At 40.7% G+C, this 18,161-nt stretch overlaps 1 protein-coding gene across 3 annotated transcripts in view; it reads right to left on the bottom strand.

The window, feature by feature from the left end:
• CACNA2D3 (calcium voltage-gated channel auxiliary subunit alpha2delta 3) overlaps window positions 1-18,161 on the bottom strand; it is a 494,938-nt gene that overhangs the window by 22,083 nt on the left and 454,694 nt on the right. For all 3 annotated transcript variants that reach the window (XM_081848836.1, XM_081848837.1, XM_081848838.1), the window contains 4 exons: window positions 16,430-16,505; window positions 14,356-14,408; window positions 13,022-13,077; window positions 8,938-9,049 (listed from right to left, as the gene is read on the bottom strand). In XM_081848836.1, coding sequence (XP_081704962.1) covers window positions 8,938-9,049; window positions 13,022-13,077; window positions 14,356-14,408; window positions 16,430-16,505 — 297 coding nt within the window. The remainder of the gene's footprint in view (window positions 1-8,937; window positions 9,050-13,021; window positions 13,078-14,355; window positions 14,409-16,429; window positions 16,506-18,161) is intronic.

Genomic DNA, 18,161 nt, shown 5'->3' with positions numbered 1-18,161 from the left:
ACCACTACGGCGGGAAGGTAAACGGTGTTTCCCTGCGCTGCTCTGGTTCGCCAGAAGTGGCTTTGTCATGCTGGCCACATAACCCTCGGCCAGTAAAGTGAGATGAGCGCCGCAACCCCAGAGTCAGTCACGACTGGACCTAATGGTCAGGGGTCCCTTTACCTTTACAGATTTCAAAAATACTACAACAAAGAGGATAAATCATTTGCACCCTGATAGGCAAATAAAGAGGCAAACATATAAGATGGGGTTGAACTGGGCCACTTTTATTTAGACCTTAAATTGAAATCAGCAGAGGAGGATGACTATGGGGTGGAAACTAACTTAACTGTATAACTGTATAACTGTAGACATTGGGCGATCCGCCCTTGCCTAAGAAATTAGGGCACGGCTTCCAAGCCTGCCCCGATTCCCAGGCCACAGCCTGAAGGTGAGAAGGGAGGCCTTATCTTGTCACCACCCCCAGGACCACAGAACCCCAGGTGGATGAGGGAGTTTGGCCTCAAAGGAGGCCCCTATCTCACCTTCTGAACCGCGGAGTCCAGGAAGTGAGTCTCAGGGCTGACCCATCACCTGAAAGCTGCCTAAAGGGCATCACCAGGCTAAACCAAACTATTTCTTTTCCTGTACCTAAAATGTCCAAAGTGACCAAATCAAGAAGATCAACCTATTTAAACAACACAGCATACCATCTAGCACTCCATCCTGCTATTCAGTGTGAAGCAGGCAAAAAAACAATTTGCAATCCAAGATGCAGAATGGAAAAAAATCCTACATGGTCCTCTAGTGGTGACAACAAAGCACGCTGGGAGACAGGCAGGGAGGGAGAGTGCTGCTGCAAACAGAGAGGCTGGAGGGAGGGCAGTTTGTCCCTTAACTAGGGATCAAGCCTTGCCCACTCACTTAGACCACCATAGAAATGCACCAATTGGTGCAGGGAATTTTCCTGCTCTGCCTCTCTTGCCCAACAGCTCACAAAAGCGTCCAGCCTTCTTGGTACCATCTAGGCCTTTTGGCTGAACGTTCATATGTTACCAAAACTGGTCTGTGAGATGTGCTCATTTTTCTTCTTCATAGGATCAAGATCTGACTCTAAAGGTTGTGTTGCAGGAAAACCTAATAGCTTTCCTGCTTCTACCAGTATCAGCGCATAGCTTTAAAATGTATTTTAAATCAAAAACAAAAAAAACCCTTTAGTTTTGATTCAGCTAAAGCGAGTTGTGACTACACCAACAAAACAACTTGAACTGAATGAAACAACTCTGCTGAAACCAGTCTAATACCTGTTTTGCTTTCAAAGTGGCTGCAGCTGCAAGCCTTAACACACTTACTTGGGTGTAAGGCCCATTGTGCTCACTGAAACTTGTTTCAGTGCTTAGAGTTGAACAATCAGTTCATTTTTGCTTAATTGGGGCCGCCAACTTATTCTGTCGATAGTATAATAGTGTGTTACTTTCTTGGGCTCCATGATCACTGCAGATGGTGACAGCAGTCACAAAATTAAAAGACGCCTGCTCCTTGGGAGAAAGGCGATGGCAAACCTAGACAGCATCATAAAAGCAGAGACATCACCTTGCCAACAAAGGTCCGTATAGTTAAAGCCATGGTTTTCCCAGTAGTGATGTATGGAAGTGAGAGCTGGACCATCAAGAAGGCTGATCGCCGAAGAATTGATGCTTTTGAATTATGGTGCTGGAGGAGACTCTTGAGAGTCCCATGGACTGCAAGAAGATCAAACGCATCCATTCTTAAGGAAATTAGCCCTGAGTGCTCACTGGAAGGACAGATCGTGAAGCTGAGGCTCCAATACTTTGGCCACCTCATGAGAAGAGAAGACTCCCTGGAAAAGACCCTGATGTTGGGAAAGATTGAGGGCACAAGGAGAAGGGGACAGCAGAGGACGAGATGGTTGGACAGTGTTCTCGAAGCTATAAACATGAGTCTGACCAAACTGCAGGAGACAGTGGAAGACAGAAGTGCCTGGCGTGCTCTGGTCCATGGGGTCACGAAGAGTCGGACACGACTAAATGACTAAACAACAACAACTTTTTAAAACTGCACTTTAAATGAACAAGAATAAGTTACTGGAAAATACTAAAAGCAATCCAGTTTTGTGTTCTTGTTGACAGCCCCAGATGCTTAAAAAAATATGGGCTAGCTTGTTTTCAATTGCTTTTTAAGTAGAAGATTTAAAAGATTCATAATCAGTGGGATATAGGATGACAAAAATTATCGATTGGGGCAGCCAAACCATAACCATAACCATAATGGCATTCTTATATAATCCTTATTTTCTTTCAGGCTCCTACATTCTCTTAAGGCGTCTATATTTTGGAAAATAATTTAAACATTGCACATCATGAAGTGTGAGTTATTTCTTCATATCAAGTGGAAAGAAAGAAAAGTAACCCACACCCATGTATAGGATGTTGAGGACTGGATTAATTATTTCTAGGTTTTGATCCTGGGTTTTCTTTTTCCAAGCCTAAGAAACTAGCAACTGCATTACACTTGGTTGAAATGAGGCCACTCACTATATTGCAGTTTTCTGAAGGGCGACTGGACCCATGAGAGTACAGCTGTTCACACAATATTAATTACGGTGGATGAAGCTTTGGTTGGGAAGACAACACCCATGAACATTTAGTTCAATATGTGCAAGTATGTGCATGCTAGTAGGCTTCTTTTCAATCAGTTGGGGCTCCTAGTCATAGGGAGAAGTCCTCTTACCAACACTGGGGTGAATGCATGTAAAGAGCACCCAACAACCGCAACCCCAATGCATTCAAGTTCTTCTCTGATGTATATGCCTTGAGAATGAAGGTCTGCATGCAGCTGAATGCAATTAGGAATCAGGAATCCTGATTTCTGACCAGAGAGGACTCTAACAGTGTCATGGTTAGACTCACCCTTTGGACCTTTAGGGTGAGGAGAGGAGAGGGCAGGCCTGGTATTCACAGGGTCACTGGAAGCAAGGCCAGGGAATTGTTAGAATTCAGTCTCGGTCAGAGGTATGTGCCTATCTGTCTAGGCACCGGCTGAATTCCTTTGACCTCCCTCCGGCGACTCCCGGCAGGAAAAACACATGAGGTCTGTTCCGGCGATTTTCCTCAGGCTGTGAGAAAAACACACCAGCTGCTTCTCCTCCTCCCTGCTCTCCAGCATATCCCCAGGGAGGGGAATCAGACTCAGACAGAAACCTATCTACATTGCTTTATTGCTTTTATTCCTGTCTTTAGCAGTCATACAGTAAAAGATGTCTGCTCTCTTCAACAAACAGAGAGAAACTCCAAACTCCACCCATGTACATCCTGTACAGGTCATATGACACACACTGAGCTCACATCCTGTGCTCAATAAGAATGGACTGCCCCTTTGTTTCCATGGCAACAGTCACATACATCCCGTCTGGCTTTGCAGCCACAAGCAGCTGACTGAGCTGCTAGAGCCTTTGCTTGCTGCAGCATTGCTGCTTTAGAATAACAGGAATACCCCCTGTGCCAGTTTGAGTCTTCACGTGGGCACCCCAAAACACGAAGAAGGCTAGAAAGTTCCACACCTGTATAGACTCAATGGATTCAACTGAATGCTGGGGTAGGGCTTGTCACTACGATGCCCCTCCACCACCTTATTCACACAGTACCATTAAGTATCATTTTTTTATTTCTTTATAAAACTATTTATATAGTGTACAGAAAACATCTAAGCAGTGTCCAGCAAAACGAAATGGGCAAACACTTGGACGTTTTACTTACAGCAAAGCACTATACAAATTTCATTAAATAAGTCAAACTATAAAGGCAGAAAATATCATAAGAAACTAGCCCATCACATAAAATCCATCCAACTGAATACGGCTGTTGTTGCACGAGTAGGACTTGGGACAGGATCAGAAAGTGTGTCTGCAAAGGCTTTCAAGCCAGATTATTAAAACATTTAGAAAGAGGTGGTATCAGGGGGGCAATTTAAATTTACTCTTCCAGATGTGGTACCTCACTGGACCTAGGGGCACCACCTCAGAATTCATGTGCCAATATGTCAGCAACAATATTAGGCTTCACATTTCATCATTATAGATTAGGGAGAAGTGCTTAGCCCGGTTGTAGGGATGCAGTTTTAATGCAGGGAATCTTTATATAAGAAATCTCCCTTTCCTATGAATTCTGAACTAAGAAAGTCATGTGAAAGCACTGTGCTGTCAGAAACAGAACATTTGAATCTGCCCAAAGTCATAATTTGTTGATTGTTAATGACAGTAATTGAATAAATTACACAGTGAACGAAAGTGTTCCCATGAGCCTCTAACACTTACTCAAAATTATTTCTTTTTGGTTTACCATTGCTTCCAGAGAAAAATAATGAGTGTCTTGAGATTAGAGTATTACTAACATAGGGAGGTTTTCTTTCCACTATGGAATACAAAATGATTTTCTATGAAAATTATCTTAGTTTATTATTTTTTAAAATACTATAATTTTCAGTAAACTCAGTTTCCAACTCACTTCATCCAAGTACTGCTGAATTATATTATTCCGTTTGACCTGAAATTATCTTTAAAAGAGTCGGCTGGATCTCTGTCTTTCATCTGGGGAGAAAACTAGCCCTGTTAAATTAAACCTTTTCTTCATTTAACTGAAGCCTTTCTGAATATTGAAATAATAACAAAAGGCTGCCATCCTAAACACACTTACAAGTGAGCAGGACTCATTCAGTTCAGTGGAATTTGTTTCAGAGTATGCATGCTTAGGGTTGCATTGCAAATGCTTTTCAGAGTTCTCAGCTCTATTAGAAGCCTGGAAGCCTATGGCCTTTGCAAGGGCATTCTGGAGACCACAGGAAGTTCTGTATCTCCCCCTCTGAAAGAAGAGAGGCCTTATGTTGGCAGTGGAGAACCAACCTCACTGGGCCCCTCCCTACCACCAAAGAAAAGTCTGTGACTTGCCATCATTTGAGGGTGAAAGAAAGCATTTACATATACTTCAGGCATAAAGATATAATGGTATAGGGGAAATACTTTCCCACAAAAAAGCAAACACAAAGCAGACATTAACCCAGAGGTTATTGGGATATATTGAACATTATTTTGTGAGGAAATCCTATGCCTATGTCTTGGACAGCACAAAGATGCATGCCTTCGTATTGTTCACAAGGACCCAAATCAAGAAAACATTGGGACTGGAATATAAAAGAAAACTCTAGGAAAGGACAGAGGAGTACAAAGAATGCCACTCCACTCACACATCTGTCCCGCCATCACAAACTAAGGGAAATGGTAGTTCATCCAACTTTGCTTTTCCTTCCTCATGCATCCACAGTGTGGAAAATATCACACTGATTGTATTGAATTAAAATACAGGCTGCGACCAGTTTGGGAATGTCTAATATGTGAGCAACTGCACACACGCACATCACACCGAAGCTGAAAGTGACCTAAAAATGTAACAAAAAGGGCAAGAACAGGGCAGGGGCGGAATGGGATGTTCACAGGCTTTTTCAACGTTGTTCCAAACATGCACGATTTCACTTAAATGCACGGTACCTTGGAACATAATCCCTGTGTAAATTGGGAGTTGCCTGTATCTCCCCAATTCTCCTTTAAAGAAGGCCAGTCCACTTAACCTGTTCTCATTCCAGGGGCTGATTTAGGGCAGTGTGACCAGTTCCACTGTACTGGGTGCTGAGCCTAAGGAGTGCTGCAACTATGATGTAGTGAATTGAGGCAGAAGAGAAGGTAAGGGGGGGGGGCGGCAGCTGAATTTTGGCCTCACACAGGGGCACCATTGAAAGACCAAAATCCGCCACTGCTCATTCCTAGGTTGGTATATTTAGGCATAAAGCTGTAATGGCACAGTGGAAATTCTTCTTAGGACTGACTTTGCTGGAAACTCAAACAATTGATGCAGATGTTATTGGGTAACATTAGTCATTCTCTTGTGAAGATATCTTACGCCTGTGGGTAGAACTTCACAAAGCCGCATGTGTCCATATAGTTCCATTTAGCAATGAGGTCTACATATCCTAGAAATATGTCTTAAGATACAAAACTTTAAAACTATGAATCTTCACTTGTTTAGTTGATTCTTGGTGGATGCAAATAAATGGTCACATAGGAGAACAAAGTACAACTTGATGAGTAATGTGTGGTTTGACAGATGACAGCCATTAGCTTCAAACAGTGAGAGTGCATTCCAAGGACACTGGACCTTCTGAGTGTGGTCCCATTTTTGGATCCAAGTAACTTTCCCCTTAGATCAACATGAAATATTACATTCTGAAGCCACAATCCTTGAACTTGCCAGCTCTGGGTTTGTCCCCTCATGACCTCAGAAGTAGAGCAACACAACAGAAAGTCATCTGGTGACCTTCAGATTGCAATGCCACTCTCAAGAAGCTTTAAAAATGTAGTAGTTGTGCCATATGAAAATTTAGTATTCAGGCACATTTCTGATGTTCTCAACAAGAGAAATACAAAAGCCACCGACAAGTACTTCACTAGAATTAAGATAAACGACATGTTTTAAGGCTTGCCTCATCATTATTACTCAGCACACTAGGGCTACATGCTAGCAACAAGACAGATTTGCCAGCATCAGAAAATTAACCATTACAACTATCCATATACAGCACAATCCTTGTTTTCAAAAAATGTTTTCATGCTGAATTTATATGCCTCCCATGTCAAATGTCTGGTTTCAAAATGCAACACTCGGTGCAACTTGGATTCATTTTTAGTTGTGGACAATGCCACAAACAATGAATTATCTCTTGATGGAGGCCCTCTTGGCCCAGTGTCTTTGATAAGCAACACACACACACACACACACACACACACACACACACTGTAATGTTTTTATTACAGCACTGCTATTTTTATGCAGTCTTATGAACCTTATTCTTTGCTGCTTTTATTTGCAAGCAGCTCCAGGGGTCCTTAGTGTAGGGTATGAAGTATAGAATTGTAGAGCTGGAAGGGACCACAAGGATGATCTAGTCTAACTCTCTGCAGTGCAGGAATATTTTGCCCAGTATGGAGCTCAAACCCGCAACCCTGAGATTAAGAGTCTCATGATCTACTGACTGAGCTATCCCTCATAAGATAGGCACTATGACAGACAAACATTTTTTGTGATAATCCTTGGACTGAAATATGCCTGATGAAAATCCTGGCCTTCAGCACCTGATATTACTACTACTACTACTACTAGGACTATTATACTGACTATTATATTATTATACTGTTCACATAGATGGTTCACATTCTATTTTTTGTGATGGCATTTTTAATTGCAAGTTTTAAAACTGTTTTAAACTGTACTTTAAATTGTTGTAACCTGCCCCAGGACCTTAAGGTGAAGAGTGGATAAACAACAACAACAATGGGCAATCTTTCTGTCTTGCAAAGAAAATGTCTCATCTAGCATTTCACACTTCTCCCTAACCCCTACAAGCAAACATTCCACTTGATTCTGGTAAACCAACCAGTAGTTTTGAATACATAAAACTTGCAATCCATAATGTATACTGGAATCATGTGTATGCTTACTTGGAAGTCTGTCCCAGTGATTTCAAGGCATATTAATCCCAGGTAAGGGTGGGGGTGAAATTTTATGTAGTTCACATTTTAATAAAAATCCACTAATTTTCACTTCCTGAACCAATATACAAAAAAACCCTATCTTTTGAGATACACGCATCTCCAAATTTTATTATGCAGCTATCCAACAAAAAATGCAAATAAAAGTGTATTCTTGGGTAAGTGTGCAAGAAAAAAATATTACGAAAAGTAACATTCAAAATGTTATGCAGGAAAATTGATTGCAAAAAATGCATATAATAGGCAAAAGTCTATACAAAAAGTATATTGGGAGAACTTTCATGTGGATGTAGTTGCTGAGTATTGTGTTCTAAGGCATGATAAAGTAGTTTGGGATGTGGAGAAAAACTAAGCAAACATAGAATCATAGAATTGTAGAGTTGGAAGGGACCCCGAGAGTCATCTAGTCCAACCTTGTGATGTAGTTGCCTAAGTTATTTAAAAGAGTGTGTCCCTATCTTCTTATGACTGTAGCTCCTCTATAGCTGAACATACAGCTAAAACTAACAGAAAGAAGGTTTAAAAATGGATTTTTAATTCCTTTATGCTTGGTACAATTTGAGGCTACAGAGCCAGACTCCAGAAAAGTTATCCTGCACTTGGAAAATCTTATCTCATGCACATATATAAATAATATACAGTAAATTGTACATTTTATTTAGCAACGTTCGCCCTTGGCTAGGAATACTGAAATGGATACAAATTCTTAACAGTAAGCTGAGGAGGCTTTGATCAACAAACTTCATTAAGGGACCAACAGAAACTGCTCAATAAAGCTGACATTGTCAATTCAGAAGACACAAGGACTCAGCACTCTATGCAACTTTAAACTCTGCACCCTGAAATCAGAAGAAAGGTTGCCTGTGCAGCTGTTCCCCAGGTTGTGAGGCACCTGCAATGGGACTAGCCATCTGTGATAAGAGCTTCAGTACAGTTTTAGAAACAATGTGGACACCTAGTTTGTTGATAGATTGCAAAGTTAGCCACTAGGAGAGCTGCAATTTATAACTAGCTAATAAGGTAATAAATCAGATGGAGATACGGTGATTTGAATATGGGATCAGACCCAGATCATGTGATGCAACTAGTTGCTATTGTTGACTCTTTTGACCAGCAGAGTCCTGGTGGCTAGGACCACACATAAGTCTCTTCCAATAAGCTAGAGTAACTCATATTTTTATATATAGCTAACACATTTCTGGTCTCCTTGACAACTTTATGAACATCAAACTTTAACCGTTATCCATTCTCCCAAGATTAGACTAGACTAATTGCAGAAGTTTGTAGCACAGATTTTGGTGTGAAGTTTAGAATTTCACAACCAGTAAGAATGAAGTACTTACTTGAAACAATCATCGCAATCAATATTGCCTGTGGTCTCCTTGATTGTGCGTTCAGAAACAAAAGCTGGGTATTCGGTGTCACAAGGCTCTAGGGTTTGTTTCAATCTCTGAGCTAAAGCAAATAAAAGAGATTGATGGAATTTGGTAATAACTTCACTCAGAATCGTACAGTGTAAGATACTATATCAAACGCCTTACAGTGGATGAAAACGTTACTCTGCTTCTGCCACCCTGTGATTTATATAGGTAATGCATAAATGTTATTTTACAATTAACAAATCCATTTATGAAGAGGATGTTATTTTTCTAGGGGATGTTATTAAACTAGATATTCACGATTTGCTCTTAGCTAACCCAGGGTGCACAAACATTTCTGACACAAGCTAAACTGTGTGCATGAACAAATGTGACTTTAGTATCTAGTATACAAAACAACAGGACTGAAGGTGCTGTAAACACTCTCTGACCAACAAACCCGTTACCTGGCTTACGCTTGTTGCTGTGCTCATTCCGACAGCATCACAGAGGAGGAGGAGAGCAGTGTGAACAGACATGGTAAGGCTGAAGGCTGCATCACAGAGGTGGTTAACCTGCAGTCCATAGACTGCATATGTCCCCCAAGGGGTTTTTGGTGGCCCCCAAGACCCAGCAAAATTTGTCAATTTTAAATTTGTTTTCAAAGTTATTAGGTTTTTTTTCTTTTTGCTGCTCCCCAATGGGTCCCCTAATGTGATGCAAAAATTTTTGTAACCCCTCCCAAGATCTCTAAAATGTGCATTTTCAAAAATAAAAATTGCATTTTTTGCATGCTTGCTTTGATATGCAGCTCCCAGACTGCTGACCATGGATCAATATGTCCCTCTGCCCCAAAAAGGTTAGGCACCCATGCCATATAACAGTATTTTTGTACAGTTTGCCAAGAGTGACTAACCAATAGTATTTTATTATAATTGCTGGAGCACCTACAATTAGCTCTCATCTGAAAAACTCAATTGAAGGCAAAATCTTCTAAGTTGATGAACGTATCCAAAATAAAAGTGAACTTGCAGGGGTCCCCCACACTGTTTTCATGTATACTTGACAATGGATGTGAACACACATATACTCATTTCTGCCCAGTTATCTCCATTCTTTATGGCCTATACCGGCTACCCATTAGTTGGTCTGGGAGTACCTTGATGCCATATGATTCTTGCAGTTGTGAGCCCTGATTGGAGACTGGATATGTGACCAATAGGAGCCACCTAAGTCGCCATCAATTTTACAGTTTAAAAGTGGATTGCAATCATAATAAAGGAATAATTCCAGGAATATTTCTCACAACCACAAAAAAAGATTGGGCTACTTTGAGTGCTTTGTTCAGGAAAACAGGCCCAGTTGATTTAATTCTCAATAGAATAGACAGAGAGGAAGTCTAGCTCAGGGATAGGGACTCGGTGCTCCCAGACTTTGTTGGGCTCCACCTCCCATCATTCACGGTGACAGGGACTGATAGGAGTTGGAGTCCAGCATCATCTGGAAGGCCACAGGTTCCCCATCTCTGTTCTAGTTTCTGAACCTGCTCTCTTTAATGCCTGCTCACCACCTTCCATATCACTGCCAGCTCATCCACTTCTAAACTATAAACACAAGCTGCATTAAAATGATACCTTTCTAGTGATCAGGATGAGGGGGTACTTTCCAGTCTCCTGGTAATTAAAGAATATAATTACATGCTCTGCTTCCAGCTATAATGTGAATGAATACCCCTCAGGCTCAGTATCTTTATCTAGTGAGGTAATGGCAAACCTTTGCCCTTAAGGAAGGAAGGTTGCAAGGTAATAACACTGTTACAGTGGTAACACACATTTATTTCTATTTGTTTTGAGGGAGAGAGTCACGGGCCGAAAGGACATTTCATTGGGTAGCGTAACATATGACATTGGGGGGGGGGGCAGGGCAGGGGTCACATAAGGACACTGCATGATTACATCAGTACTGCTCCAATCCAGCAGACCAGAGGACTACATTTGGCTGCTGTGTGCTACCCACACATTCTCCTAGCAGAGTGCCAATGCTGGAAATGCTAGCAAAATGACCAAGATCACAACCCAGATGGTCTGCTGCACCTTGCATTTCCCTGTAGGATCCCCCCAGGTAGGAGGAGCTGCACCAGGAGCTGTGTCAGGGGTAGGGGGCAGATCTTTCCCCCTTTGTCTACTGTAATGCAGTGCTTTGCCCCAAAGACATGTTAGCCCCATTCAATCACGTGGGAGAAACTAACAAAAGTACCCTCAGGGATCACTAGAATAGGAGCTAAAACTATCCCTGGTCCAGGAGATTCACAGAATTGAGGAGCTGGAAGAGAGCCTGGTTCATCTAGTCCAATGCATGAATATCAACTAAAGCTTCTATGACAGATGGCCATCTAACCTCTAATTCCTCCACTTGGGGAGGGAACTTGGGGGCAGTGCTATTTTTCTAGAAAAAGAGGTGCCGGAGCTCACCAAAAATACCTCCCTTGTTTTCTTAAGAGTAGCAATGGCGCCCGCATGAGAGGTGCCGAACTGAGTTCCTGTGAGTTCCCCCCTGAGAAAAAGCCCTGCTTGGGTGCATGATTTCACTCAATTTCTCCGTTGGGAGAAGAAATTCTCCAACAGCTTTTCAGGCGTGGGGTCACCATGAACAATTTATTTGTTTTGTCTAAAGGTTTTTGGTTTTTTTAAGTGGCAGCAGCAGCAATAGCTTTGGCAGTCTATCTACCATTTCACATCCCTGGACTTAGTGTTGTTCTAGGGGGGAAATATTCAGGCAAAGTTTTGCAAAGTGGCCTTTGTTGGGCCGGGGGGCCCTGGGATGAGAAAAAGAAAAGTCTTTGCAATTTTATCAGCGGGGAAAAAGACTTCTGGGAAATTTCTGCTTTGATCTCAGTTCAGGGTCTGGGAGAAGGGACAAATAAGGAGCTCTTCCCAGATTGCTCAGCTGGGAATACCGTTTCCAGTACTGGAAAGAGAAGATCAGCAATTTGCACTGGTTTCCCTCTCTCTTTGCCCCCCACAACCCTCTGGAGAAGATTTAGGGGGTGTGCAGAAGCATTGCAAGAAGGAGGTGGAACTGCTGAAAACTGCTTCCCTCTCCCTTCTGCTGACAGAACCGGACACTGAGATCCAGCGCCGAGGGCCTTCTGGCGGTTCCCCCATTGCGAGAAGTGAGGTTACAGGGAACCAGACAGAGGGCCTTCTCGGTAGTGGCGCCCACTCTGTGGAACACCCTCCCTTCAGATGTGAAGGAAATAAGCAGCTATCCTATCTTTAAAAGACATCTGAAGGCAGCCCTGTTCAGGGAAGTTTTCAATATTTAATGCTGTACTGTTTTTAACACTTGATTGGGAGCCGCCCAGAGTGCCTGGGGAGACTCAGCCAGATGGGTGGGGTATAAATAATAAATTATGATTATGATTATGATTATGATTATTACTGCCCCTTGAGTCTAATGAATGAAATAACTATAATAAATCAACAAGTAAGAAAGCTACAAAGCTCACCGTGGCTACAATCCTATACACAATTACCTGGGAACAGGTCCTACTGAACTCAATAGGATTTCCTTTTGAGTACCCATGCATAGGATTGTGCTGTAAGAGGAAAATGGTTTGCAATCTAGAGAATCACATTGGACCAAAGGAGGAAATAAGTTTGGCTCTACAATAGTCTCTTTTGCCTTTGCTGAAAAATGAAAGTGTTATTCCAAATGGTTAAACAGTTTGCTTTATGCCCTGTAATCTCACTGCAGTTTTAAAGCAAGGCTGCCATAAGATAATGTAATGGGCTTTGGCTGCAGTCTTCAAACCACTTACCCTTAAGTAGTCTCCATCATCTTACTATGCTTGACCCACAGGTTTCAGGACTGTAGCCAATGCCTGTCATCAGAAGCCCGCATGTGCAATGGAAAATGTCCCTGTGCATGGCAGGCTTCCCTTCTCATAGCAGAAAACTGGAAGGGCCTGCACACATGGAGTTCCATGGATCTTTTGGAATGCTGCCTTGTGTTTATAAAAGCAAAGAACATATTTGTTAATGTCGCCATGAATACAAAGTGTGCTTACCCTTTGTTGTTAGATCTGAATGCCACCAATTGCATAGATTAAATTCCACCAGAAACCTAAACCACAAAAGATCAAATATATCAAATGATTACATCTGGCATGTTCATACCATTAGCTGTCAGTAACAGGATTCCTTTCATTCTATTCAAAATAAAGATAAATGTAGCTTAAGATGAACTCTTTTCTACTGTTGTTAATTTTAACCCAGTTGACTTGATCCTGCCATTCCAAATTCTGCTAAAATTGGTATTCCATTGTATAATCAAGAGATTCCATAGGTAAAACTTCTCATAGTTTCTAGTGTTTGGGAGTCTTCAGCTATCTCAACTTTCAGATAAGTTGCATAGTTATTTTTCAGTACTGTCTATTTTGATTCTCTAATTAAAAATAATATGTAGATTGAACTTTCATTGCTACTGTATTAAAATTCCATTGCTATGGTACAAACCTTCATTGCTATGGTATAAAAGAAGAAATGATGACATTATTCCCATCCTAGCCTTCATTCTATGCTATGGTACGACACTGGCATCCTAGATGTTACTGGACTTCAACCCCCATCAGCCCCAACCTATATGATCTATGGTCAGGGATGATGGAAGCTGTAGTCCAGCATCCATCCTTGCTATAAAAAACAATATGTTTTTGATCATAACTATATAGGGTGCAGATTGCTTTGTTCAACTTGATCTTAGTGATCACTAGGTTTTGATTTTGAATTTTACAACGATTTTCATTGGCAATTAGCAAACACAACAAAACATTTTTTTTCTTTGCTCCTTTCAAGAAATTCAGCTTTTAAACTGCATGCTGGGAGTCTGCAAAACCAGGCCAATCATATATTCCTTGGTCTGCAGATAAGATTATAATAAAAATGTTAAAGGTACAATCTTAGTGTGGTTGAACTGCTTAGGAGCACTGCCTACTCAAGCGTTCGTCCATTTTAATTTTAAATATTATTAGATAATGACAATAATTTATTATAATGCAAGATACACAGACAGAGCTTGCATAAGCTTCACGTGTGACAGCTTATGTGTTTGAATCCCTTATGAAACTGCAGAACAGAAGATCCTCTGAAAAAGGATACTTGGTTGGGAACAGCCCACCCAAGCAGCACTGGAAACAGCCAAATATTCATATTAGATTTAACTGCAACCACAATAATAAATTTAGTTCGCATGTTGGAAATGACTACATCACAAAAACAGGTTTTAAGCATGTTCTGAAATTACGCACAGATTTGAAAATCGATGCAAATTGCTGTATACATGAAAAAACATGCAAGATGGAAAGGTACAAATAATCTTCAAATCTTAGTAAGTGTTACTTACAAGACAAGTTCAGTCACAATCCATTTTATTGCAGCAAAGAAAGCTTTATAAGGCTGGAGAGAAGCAATTTGTTTAATCAAAAGACTAGAATATATAATATTTAAGTGTACCAAGTGATGGATTTATGTAATATTTCAAGAACATAGTCTTTTGTTGGTAAATACCACCCCTTCAAGATTTTGTGGTTCAGTTAGTTTTGTAAAACATTTTTTAACAAATGATGATCAATATAATCAGTGGCCCAGAAGGGAAATGAATAAAAGGGTTGTTGTTGTTTTTTAATCGTTCAGTAGCTACTATTTCCCAGGCTTGAGCTCAGGAGCAGATTCTGGGAAGTGCAAAGATCTGCAGGAAGGATGAGGAATCTACTGGTGGATACATTTTGTCAGAGGAAAAGACACCACCAGACATCTCCCAGTGATGACATCTACCTGAAATGATTAACTCTGAAACCTAATGTACAGCAGTAAGTGAAATGAAAAAGTAGAAAACAAAACCTTGTATATTTCTTTACCTTACTTCTTCCATTCTAAAAAGAACATGAAGGATCATAAAACAGTGAAGCTAAGGATTTCTAATGAAGGTTAGGCAGAGGTAGAAAACAATTTTTTTTCCATTTTGACTTTTTTTCCTTTTTATTTTGCTTCTGAAGAAAAATCACCCAAAACTGAAGAAAATACTTAAGTCTATTTCTCAGTTCTTTCAAAACATTCAATCATAAGCCAAAAAATATTCCATTTCATTGTATATAATAAACGGTGAAGGTTTGGTTTGCTTCCGTCACTTTGTGTTTTCAAATTTAAGAAATGGTAGGTACAAAACTAAGCTTCCTTTTCTACAGAGCTTCATAATTTTACAGAATTCTACAGTGGTGCCCCGCAAGACGAACGCCTCGCAAGACGGAAAACCCGCTAGACGAAAGGGTTTTCTGTTTTGGAGGCGCTTCGCAAAATGAATTTCCCTATGGGCTTGCTTCGCAAGACGAAAATGTCTTGCGAGTTCCTGCGGGGTTTTTTCCCTCCCCCCCCCCTTTTCCTAAGCCCTAAGCCGCTTATCAGCTGATCCGCTAAAAGCTGCTAAACCGCTAATAGCGCTAATCCGCCAAGCTGTCAATGGGCTTGCTTTGCAAGACGAAAAAACCGCTATACGAAGAGCCTCACGGAACGGATTAATTTCGTCTTGCGATGCACCACTGTACTCATATTCTGTTGACAATTTAAGCAACCATCACACTGAAGACTAATAAATAGGCAAGGATTCTATTGCAAGTGAATAAAAAATATTCATGCTATATAACTGCCATTTTGCGGTGAGATCTAGTTGTGGCGGTCGGCTTTCACGATGAAAATATGCTTGTGCAATGGGGCTACCAGTTTTTCTCTCCCCCCCCAGTCCTCCCTGAACCCAAACAATCTGCTCCCCTTCCATTCATTAACCATACTCACAAATCTTGCAGAAAATCCTGAGGCTCAAAACACACTAGGCCTCTCTCTTTATAATTTTAATAAAGGTGCATCTGGAGGAAGAACCCTTTTTGTAGGTCTACAAGTTAGATGCTTAGAAAATGAATCTATTGTTCATTAATGGCTGAAGTGTTGTTGGTTTTAATGTTAAGCTGTGGGCTATTGAAATTCCCCTCATAATTTAAAATATAGCAAATGTTTATAGGCAATTTACAAACTCCAGAAAGCAGGTGTTCATAACAGACAAAGACAGCGACAAAGCTTTAGTGCTAGTCTGGGAGAAAATGCTACTGTAGTGTGTTCTGAAATGGCAAATGTGGATCACATTGGGTGGTATGCAACACTAGTCCTACTCAGAGTAGACCCATTGAAGTTAGGTTCATTATTTTCAGTGGATCTACTCTGAGGAGGGCTAAGATGAATACAACCCATTTGCCTTGATTTATTCCAAACCATTTTTCTCGTGATATGGAATAGTGCTGAAAGGCAATTTGAGAAGACTTCTGGGGCTTCTGAGAAGACTTGTAACATAAAGATGACACACATATACTGCATTTTTTTTCTCTCTCTCGCAGCAACAATGCAGGGATGTTCATGTGAACTGTACTTACATCCAGTAAGCTATGGGCACTGTCGCTACTTTCTTTGGTTGTTTTGCACATGGCTTGGTAGTCATAAAGAGTAATTCTAGAGAGAAGAATAGAAAAAAAGGCTTGAGTAGAAGAAAGAAAATACATCTGGGGAAAACCGGGTGAAATACAACAGGACTTGCCCACAAGGCAAGTAGAACAAATAAACATTTAAAAGGGAGCAATGGGGTTAGAAAGGATCATTAATACATATTCCAGATAAAGAAGAATAAAAGGCAAAGGGGAAGAAAACACTGTAAAGTCTGTAAGTATTCAATAAAGCTGTGAGATTTTTTAAAAATAGGTATAATTAGAAACACTACAGACACAGAAAACAAAATGGGGGGGGGGAGACAAAGAAGGCAAGGAAATGGGTAGAATGCACTCCATGTAATGCTAAGACAGCTAACCCTTGGTCCAAAATTAAGGGCCAAAGCTCATTAAGATTCAGTTAGTTTCAAAGGGAAAGAGAAATGTGTGCTTAAATCTCTACCATTATAAATCAATGGGACTCAAAAGTGTTTAACTTTGGGTTTGTCACAGTCCTGTGGTTGAATTTTGGCTTTAGAAATCATTTCCAAAGCAAGGAGACTGAAATATTCTTGCACTTCCATTTTTTGTGGCCTCCTAAGGTGTAGGTGGTTGAGTTTCAGCCAGAGGAGTTTTCATTACTTCAACCTAAAGTATATAGACAGTTCTATCAAATAAGCCATATTTACACTTATAAATGAGCCTTGATCAGCACAAGGTGGACTGGCACATGACTTCTGCAAAATACAGAGGAAGGTAGCAACCGAGTGATGAAGGAAAGTTTTCAACTATTTGTCCATTTCTTCTATTCATTTTACATTTCATAAAAGCGGTTCAAGCATAGACCTCGTCTGCGGTAGTTTTATGATGCTGTTTTATGGTGAAGTAAGAAGAGTGGTGGTTTGGAACATGGAAGAGTCAGATTTAAATGTCCATAAAGATTATACATTGAGGCGCTACATTTAAAAAATGGTTTGAAATGTGACTTTCTTCATACTTAAACATATATTTTTTAAAAAAATAGGACCCACAATATGACAATATTTGCAGAACTATCTTCATGAAGCTCAATGCTGACTACATTCAGCTACAAGACATACAATTTTAGAATTGCCATTCTAACACAAGTAGTTTCTCTTCTTCCCCACAATATGTTGCAGAGGCTGAATATATCACAGTGGACAATTTGCCACAGGTCTCTGTGACCTAGAGGGGAAAGAAAGAAAGCCATTTGGAGTTGGATTAGCCCTTTGGCTAAGAAGAGATGTATGAATGGAAATATGACTGTTATAGAATGAACAAGTTTGTTTGGGGTGTGTGTGTGGAGCTGGATATTATACAAATGGTTCTGCTGTGCCTCTGAAACAAGTGAAAGAAACACAAAGTATGCCTTTTTTTTAGCCAAAGGTACTCAATGTACATTATAGAAGAGACAGAAATGCACAATGGGTGAAGTGCTCCTTAGCCAACACTACCTGCTAGATCAGCAGAAATTCTGTTTATAAAGGGGTACGTTAATACCTAAAACTGTAGAGTTGGAAGGGACCACAAGGGTGATCTAGTCCAACCCCCTGCAACGCAGGAATCTTTTGCCTAACATGGGGCTCGAACCCACAACCCTAAGATTAAGAATCTCATGTTCTACCATCTGAACTACCTGCTACCTGTAACATTACATAACATT

The sequence above is a fragment of the Podarcis erhardii genome (genome assembly GCF_964252035.2).
Source record: "Podarcis erhardii genome assembly, chromosome: 2".
Classification (NCBI taxonomy): Eukaryota; Metazoa; Chordata; class Lepidosauria; order Squamata; family Lacertidae; genus Podarcis; species Podarcis erhardii.
The sequence above is the reverse complement of the archived record's forward strand: the minus strand, read 5'-3'. Positions and strand labels throughout refer to the sequence as shown.